Here is an 8669-nt window from a genome sequence, read left to right as displayed (position 1 = left end):
TTACGGCATGACAATATTTGTTCAGCCCCCGGCAACAATCTGGGTTTCCATGAAAAATAGTTGCCCACCCCTGCCCTAGTAGCTATAGCATGTGTAGTTCAATCGAAAGAGCATAGCTAGCTAGCGGGTGTAGTTTGGTTGAAAGAAAATAGTTCCTATAAGAAACTGCTCACAAGGTCTGTGGAAAGAGAGCTTTGAGCACCACAAGCCAAGTGCCATCATCTCTACAGCCGATAACTCCAAAACTCCACCAAAAAACACCAAAATGATCTCTAGATGGATAAATAGCACTCCAGGTAAGAGGAAAAATATGTTTTTATTTTGGGGTGAACTGTGTCTTTAACCTCTAAACTTTGGCGAGTGTTCGTTTCCACCAGTTACTAACTCTCCTCAGGGTTTTGAAACGAAGCACTGCTTGTTCTGTTGCCAAGACTGAATTGCAAAATGATTCTGTTACTCATCCCTAAGTTGGTAATCATATTTATTGTTATTTTCAATATGAGCTTCCTGGAAAATATCTGTTGAGTTTGGTAGAAACTCCTCCTCTGAAACCCACAAATGTGTGACTTATGCAATAATGGCGTTTTTCAGCATGCAATAATATGAACACCCTCCTCACATAAACCAGTCAAATTGTCACAAACAACATATCTGCTGACCTTTTGCAGTGAAACTCCTCTGATAATAAACACGTATGAAGGGAGAACAGTGTATTTTGTATAAATATTTTAAAAAGTATTAAAAAATAAGACGGTTATTATGTGTACATAAAACAGTTGGATGAATGGTGAAAATGTGATGTTTTTCCTTCCCCCTGAATAACGAAATGAAAACAATATTAATGTAATTGTGGCGTCTGTGTGTTTTGTTTTGTTAAAGAAGTGGGTCTCACCTCAAGAGCTGTGTTTTGTTCTGATTTACAGATTAAGGCTTTACAAAGGGATTTGGCGCTTTTTGCGTGTTTGCTCAATGACACATTTTTAAGCTAATGGATTCTTGATATGAAGAGATTTATAGATAGTGCTGCTGGGACTTTGTGACAACAACTTCTAAAACCTGAGTATAGGCCTGTGTGTGTGCTGAGTGTGCACGTGATTTATTGATTACTTACTGGCTCCAGTCTCCCAGTACAGAGGACTACGTTGTCAAAATAAAAGTCCCCCGGAATACTACAGGGTCACAAGCACTGGTCACAAGGTGTAAACCAGAACAGACCAAAAAATATATATTTTACATAATAGTGTAATAAATGTGGGTTTTAAATACCAGCAGGAGAAGCTGCTAGTTAGCAGGAGAAACTGCTATTGTCAAAGCCCTTAAATAATCAAATGCACAGACTGGGGTACAAAATATAACAATCTTTATTAGACAATCCAAATAAATAAGATAGTTCAGTTATTAAACAAAAGAGGACAGGACTAATAGACTAGGGGGCAACCAGCCACAATAAGACTTCCATTAAGTTTGAGAAACCACTACACACAGGGCTAAGCATAACCTAGCTTTAAAGCACACCACTCCCAACACGGCACACCAACACCCTCTACAGGAGGCACTGCAAATTATCAAACACTCAATCAATAAGCATTGCAAACGACCATTGTTGGATGAATGTGAAAACATGGGAATACACTTTATGCATTCAGTTAGCCCTCCTTCATCTGCTCCCCCCCCCCGCCACCCTTATTAAAACTACAAACAGGCCTAAATATACACACATAAATAATTATAGGCAATTAATGTTCAATATTTAAAAGTGGACTTAACTCGCCCGTATGGGCGCGACCCTCCCCTGGGTCTACGCTTTGGACGCCGTCCAACTCCCCGGGGAAGCGGCTTCGCTGGACGACGTACACAGGATTCAGATAAGATTCAAATGGGTTCAATCGGCATCAGCATGATGTCCGATCATAGCATGGGAGCTACGCAGCCACTGAGTTCAGCACTCTCTACTATGGTGTCCCTGTCTGGCTAAACAGAGTGCCGATACCACAGCAGCAGCGAGGTGTTCCAACAACGCCAATGTGAGTCCCACTGTCTTTTAAATGTTCAGCGTCTCATCCCCCCGTGATCAGTCTCACCTGCGTTTAATCACCTCAGTCCTATGGCAACATGTGATAGTCTCGAGACCAAGGTGGCGGCCTCCGCTGGCGTACTAGACGTCCCTCTTCGACTGGTGACACACCTGAAAGTTGGTGTTCCTGTTGCCCTGGACTGAATACAGGCACATCTGAAGGGGGAACAGATTCAGATGCGGATGGAGCATCCTGTGTTCCCCCGGCGTCCTCCGACCCCCGATGGCAGCTGGTCTGGCTCTCTGGCGGCGTCCTCCCTCCACAGCTGGGCTGGCTCACTGGCGGTGTCCTCCCTCCACAGCTGGGCTGGCTCACTGGCGATGTCCTCCCTCCTGCAGAGCCATCCCGGTTGGTAGGCTGATGGTGGACCCCACTGGCACCAAACTGGACCCCAGAGCGCTGGTGGACCCCACTGGCACCAAACTGGACCCCAGAGCGCTGGTGGACCCCACCGGCACCAAACTGGACCCCACAGCCACCAAACTGGACCCCAGAGCGCTGGTGGACCCCACTGGCACCAAACTGGACCCCAGAGCGCTGATGTCGGCCGGACTGGTTCGGGCGGCTCGTCCGGTCGCTTCCTCTGGATGCCACTTCTGCAGAGGCATCCCGGCTGGGAGGTCGATGGTGGACCCAACTGGCACCAAGCTGGACCCCAGCGTGCTGTCGTCGGCCGGATTGGTTTGGGCCACTGCTCTGATCACTTCCTCTGGATGCTGGCTCTAGATTTAATGGGGCTGCCAAAGGAGAAGTGAAGGGTTTGAGTCGGTTGAAGTGAACAACACTCTCTTGGCCTCCCTCCACTGGCACTAGCCTATAAAGCACATCCGTCAGTCTCTCCATCACTCTAAAGGGACCTTTATACCGCCTCTGCAGTTTCGGACACACCCCACGCTTCCTGGCCTTATTCAGAAACCAAACTAGTTCCTTCAGAATAATATTGAAAATTAGCCCTAAAGTCATATGACTTTTTCTGTTGTTCTGAGGCCCTGGCCTGGTGTCTTTTGACTGCTTCTACCACCGTGGACATTAGGCTCGTTTGAGATGAGCAAATTCTGCGCAGATTCGACCAGCGCCTTGCTTGCCCCGTTGCATGATGGTTAGAAAGTTGTCCGACTTGCTCCGTCCTGCCCGACTGCGTGAGTCACGTGACTCGCGAGAGCGAGGCGGGCGCAGATTTGGAGCGAGGCACCACAGTTGCTCCCCACCAACTGCGCCCGACTGCGGATGACAGAGGATGACGAGAAACGCATCAAGCTGAGCGCCCATTGGTTCAACACAGGTGCATCACAAACCCACAGTGAAGTGTAGAAACTGCAATTTTATATCTATTCCAAGCTGTCACTCCATATTTTACATAAATACCACCTGTAATGCCTACATAAAAATAAAAATAAGGAATCTGAAGGGCTGTGTCATTTGAGCAGTGAGTGTGGGTGGCGCTAATGCATGTTTTAATTTGTTTACAAACCGCTGTTAAACAAAACTAGAAGAAGAAAAGCAGCATTGAGTGCTGTGGGCATCAGTGGCGGACTGCATAATCGGGCACGTCGGGCAAATGCCCGGTGGCCTGGCCTGCCAAAAAAAAAAAAAAAAAAAAAAAAAAAAAATTTTTTTTTTGCAGGCCAGGCCAGGCCACTCACTGAACAGCAGGCCAGGCGTCGCCTACTGGTTTACTAGTGGTTTTATTACTTTATATTCAGGTTTAAAGTGGGTGCATCTCATTGTAAAATTGGACTTGGCCCAAATTGGGCTTCAAACGGCCCAAATCTGGCTTTAAACGACCCAAATCTGGCTTCAAATGGCCCAAATTGGGCTTCAAACGGCCCAAATTGAGCTTCAAACGCCCCAAATTTTTTGCCGGCGCCCTTCGGACGCCGGCACGCGCGTCGGCCCGTATCGGCCTGGCCTGCTTGGTATCTAATGCCCGGCCTGAATTAGGATCCCAGTCCGCCCCTGGTGGGCATGTTTGACTTGTTGTCACCTCTAGCTCCATCCCTGGCTGGTAGCTCAGGTGGACAGTGGGCTCTACCCAGGTTTAGTGTGGGTTGACCGGAAAACAATGCGCTTCCGTTTCCCATGGAAACGTGCTACCCGTCATGAGGAAGAGAACCCCATATTTAAGGCATGGGAGACGGGGAAGTTCCAAGAGGGGCGTGATGTACCCAATCGGACACCGCACCCTCATGTTTTCACAAAGTCCTGACTCCTGATGGAGCCTCTGAAGATATATGTCGTCTGTGACATCCCGCCGCTGTAATAAATGTGGGTTTTAAATACCAGTTATGTTGTATGTATGTTATGTTTATATATAATTTGGTGTGATAGTGTCTTGTAATCCCATGTGGGATGGGCCAGAAATGGCATGACACGGAAATAAAAATAACTAACTAACCAGCAGGAGAAGCTGCTAGTTATCATTAAACTTGAAACTAGTTAGCAGGAGAAACTGCTATTGTCAAAGCCCTTAAATAATCAAATGCACAGACTGGGGTACACAATATAACACAATCCAAATAAATAAGATAGTTCAGTTATTAAACAAAAGAGGACAGGACTAATAGACTAGGGGGCAACCAGCCACAATAAGACTTCCATCAGGGCCGGCCCTAGCCATCTGGGGGCCCTAAGCAGGATATAGATCAGGGGCCCCCTCCCAGGGGCGGGGGTTTGGGGGCATCCGCGCTGGAAGTACTTTTAAGTAGGGGGTGCTGTAAGGAGGGGATTCTCGGTGCTGCCCGGCAGCGCCGAAGAAAATTTGACGTTTTTGGACTTTTAGCCATATTTAGAAGAATATTTAAAACAAACAAACATGACAATGACGCTCGTTTGTAGCCCTATCAGTGTCAAGCAAGCGTGTAGAACCCAGCAGCCATAGGGGTTGCCAGGTCAGTTAAACCAGGGGTTCCCAACCTTTTTTGTGCCAAGGACCGGTAGATACATGCAGGACCGGTTGTCAATTTTAATGGTTTTAGTTACATATATATTTACTCACCAGGTGGCGACAAAAGGTAAATATCAGCCTTTTGTGTTGTATGTAGCCTACAGTATTTATGTTTTTGTTTAAACTACAAACATAAATAAACGTCAACCTATGTTTTAACTACCACACACAGCCTATAATATTATAGTTTATGTTTATTTAATAAAAAAAAAAAAAAAAAAAAAAAAAAAATTTGGGGGGCCCCCCCAACTCCCGGGGCCCTAGGCAGCCGCTTGGTTCGCATTATGGGCGGGCCGGCCCTGACTTCCATTAAGTTTGAGAAACCACTACACACAGGGCTAAGCATAACCTAGCTTTAAAGCACACCACTCCAACACGGCACACCAACACCCTCTACAGGAGGCACTGCAAATTATCAAACACTCAATCAATAAGCACTGCAAACGACCATTGTTGGATGAATGTGAAAACATGGGAATACACTTTATGCATTCAGTTAGCCCTCCTTCATCTGCTCCCCCCCCCCGCCACCCTTATTAAAACTACAAACAGGCCTAAATATAGACACAAATAATGATAGGCAATTAATGTTCAATATTTAAAAGTGGACTTAACTCGCCCCTATGGGCGCGACCCTCCCCTGGGTCTACGCTTTGGACGCTGTCCAACTCCCCGGGGAAACGGCTTCGCTGGACGAGGTACACAGGATTCAGATAAGATTCAAATGGGTTCAATCGGTGTCAGCGTGATGTCCGATCGTAGCATGGGAGCTACGCAGCACACTGAGTTCAGCACTCTCTACTATGGTGTCCCTGTCTGGCTCCACGCATCCCCTCCTCAGCACATGCATACACCCGTGGCCCGCGCCCGCTGGCTGTCTGTCTTCATCGCTGGCGGATAACTGACCGCGATCGATCCCTCCCCCCAACACAACAACCTAAACAGAGTGCCGATACCACAGCAGCAGCGAGGTGCTCCAACAACGCCAATGTGAGTCCCACTGTCTTTTAAATGTTCAGCGTCTCACCCCCCCCCCCCCCCCCCTGATCAGTCTCACCTGCGTTTAATCACGTGATCAGTCTCACCTGCGTTCAATCACCTCAGTTCTGTCAATCAGGGAGTCCCTCCCTACTCCTGACGTCATGGACCCGCAGCCCATTCACATCATCACAATAGGTTAACATTGTTTCTCGTTCATCTGTCAAGGAAAATTGGAAAGTAAAAAAACACATTCAGCTTTTATGTAGGCCTAGGCCATCTAAAGTTATCAAAAATATGTCATTTTGACAAAAAATATTCCAGAAGTTTATGGACAATTAGAGGGAACTCTGTTCCCCTCTCCAGGTCCCAGCCTGCTGTCAGCGGGCCTACGTGTGTGTGTGTGTGTGTGTGTGTGTGTGTGTGTGTGTGTGTGTGTGTGTGTGTGTGTGTGTGTGTGTGTGTGTGTGTGTGTGTGTGTGTGTGTGTGTGTGTGTGTGCGTGTGCGTGTGATTGGGGAGGGGGGAGTAGGCTGCTATTTCCAGACCCCCTTTGTACGCGAGGCCTCGTGTGTATTGTAAACCTATTTTCTGCATGAGCTCAACCAAACTCCGTGTGTGTGTGTGTGTGTGTGTGTGTGTGTGTGTGTGTGTGTGTGTGTGTGTGTGTGTGTGTGTGTGTGTGTGTGTGTGTGTGTGTGTGTGTGTGTGTGTGCCTGCGTGCGTGCGTGGGCGTGTGTGTGTGTGTGTGTGTGTGTGTGTGTGTGTGTGTGTGTGTGTGTGGGTGTGTGTGTGTGTGTGTGTGTGTGTGTGTGTGTGTGTGTGTGTGTGTGTGCGTGCGTGCGTGCGTGCGTGCGTGCGCAGCTCTCCCTGGCTGCCTCCCCTCTCCACTCCTGGCTGCGGCCCAGCTCGCGCATTTCTCCCCCCTCTCTCTCTCTCTCTCTCTCTCTCTCTCTCTCTCCCTCCCTCCCTCCCTCCCTCCCTCCCTCCCTCCCTCTTTCTCTCTCCCTCCCTCCCTCTCTCTCCCAGGCGAAAACACTTTCGGGAAGAATAAAGTTTTGTCCCTCTCTCTCAGAGCCAAACCGCGCGTGGCCTCCTAGCAGCTGAACGGCTCGACTATGTGGAGAAACAAACGGCCACTTGAGGAATCCTCGGCTTGTCTCCTCCTATTTCTGCTGTCGCTCATCGATGCCTCTCGCTGTAAGTATCCCGGGATGTTTATGATTATTATGTCATCGTTTTATAGCGTTTAAATATTGTGGGGTTTACGAAGCCAGGTTTAACGTGTTAGGTCTGATGGAGAAACAGCAGAGAGTTCCCCCAGACTTTTAGGATTGTAGCCTAACTCAGTTCAAAGTTCAAACATAGGCCTATAGCCTACTTCATGACTATTTTGGAGCAGGATAAAGCTAGCAACACTTTTAGCCAGCAGCAGCAACAGTGCGTGGAGGACATGAATATGACCGGCGTGTTGTTACAACAACCAGGGGTCATTTCTGGGAAAAGTAACGGTTTCGCAATGATTAGGCCGATTCACATGGAGAGTGTCCTGCTCTGCTCTACAGCCATCTGTCCACTCAGGATCAACACAAGCTCTGCTATCAATCAATCATGTGTCACTAATGTACATGCCATTGATTTCCCCACCTATACAGAGGTGGAAAGTAATGAAATGTATTTACTCAAGTACTATTAAGTACAATTTAGAGGTTATTTTTATTTTATTTTTTATTTAACCTTTATTTAACCAGGTAAGTCATTAAGAACAAATTCTTATTTACAATGGCGACCTGGCAGAAGGCACAGCCTTTTGAGGGATGGGGGTAGGGGATCAAATAAATACAACGTTACTTAGAACAAATTAAAACACAAGTTAAAACACAGTTAAAACATGGCAAGTCAGACAGAGCAAACAAAACAAAACAGTCGGAGCAGACAGGCAGGGGATAAGTACTAGTTCAGGAAGCAGTTGCAGGTGTCAGTGAATATGTCCATGATAGAGTCCTTGAAAGCTGACTTGGAGATGAAATTGTCCAGTTTTAGTCTTGCACTTGAGTATTTCCATTTCATGCTACTTTACACTTGCTATAGGCCAGGCATGTCCAAAGTCCGGCCCTGGGGCCAATTGCAGGCCACGGACAGATTTTAAATGGCCCTCGGCTTGTCTCTCAAAATATACTATGTGTGGGCGTGGCCCTCAACACAGTATTGGTTAATCAAGCAAGTTGAATTTGCATTTTCACCCTTCACCTAATGATGACAGCACTATCATACAGTTTGTACAGCACAGGAACCAAGTAGGAACAGCACATGCAGAACTAATGTATTCAGATGCTAAACAAAATCTTTAGGGTACATTAATTTGTATGTGATTTTTGATTAATTTTTTTAATAACCCATATGATGATGCGAGAAGCAGCTAGCCCCCCGGCATTTTCACATGATCTAATCTGGCCCCCATTCAAAAAAGTTTGGACGCCACTCCACTGTTTGACAGCTTTATGTTGCAGATTGATTGTTAATACAAATTATACATCATAAATTATTATTATTTATTTTTTTAAGCTACCCAGCAACATTTTTACACTGTGTTATTATAATAACAGTCTGTTACAGCGCTCCTAACTACAAACAACGACATTTGTAATAGTGTGATAGCTGATCCTTTCATGT

General features: G+C 46.7%; 1 protein-coding gene across 1 annotated transcript in view; it reads left to right on the top strand.

The window, feature by feature from the left end:
• Positions 1 to 2435: 2435 nt before the first annotated feature.
• LOC310799839 (vitamin K-dependent protein S-like) overlaps positions 2436 to 8669 on the top strand; it is a gene marked incomplete at its 5' end in the record, with an annotated part of 20111 nt that continues 13877 nt past the window's right edge. Inside the window, 2 exons of the mRNA XM_083662447.1 lie at positions 2436 to 2756; positions 7097 to 7196. Coding sequence (XP_083518573.1) covers positions 2436 to 2756; positions 7097 to 7196 — 421 coding nt within the window. The remainder of the gene's footprint in view (positions 2757 to 7096; positions 7197 to 8669) is intronic.

This window comes from Poromitra crassiceps (assembly GCF_964638095.1).
Source record: "Poromitra crassiceps genome assembly, chromosome: 28".
Lineage (NCBI taxonomy): Eukaryota > Metazoa > Chordata > Actinopteri > Beryciformes > Melamphaidae > Poromitra > Poromitra crassiceps.
The sequence above is the reverse complement of the archived record's forward strand: the minus strand, read 5'-3'. Positions and strand labels throughout refer to the sequence as shown.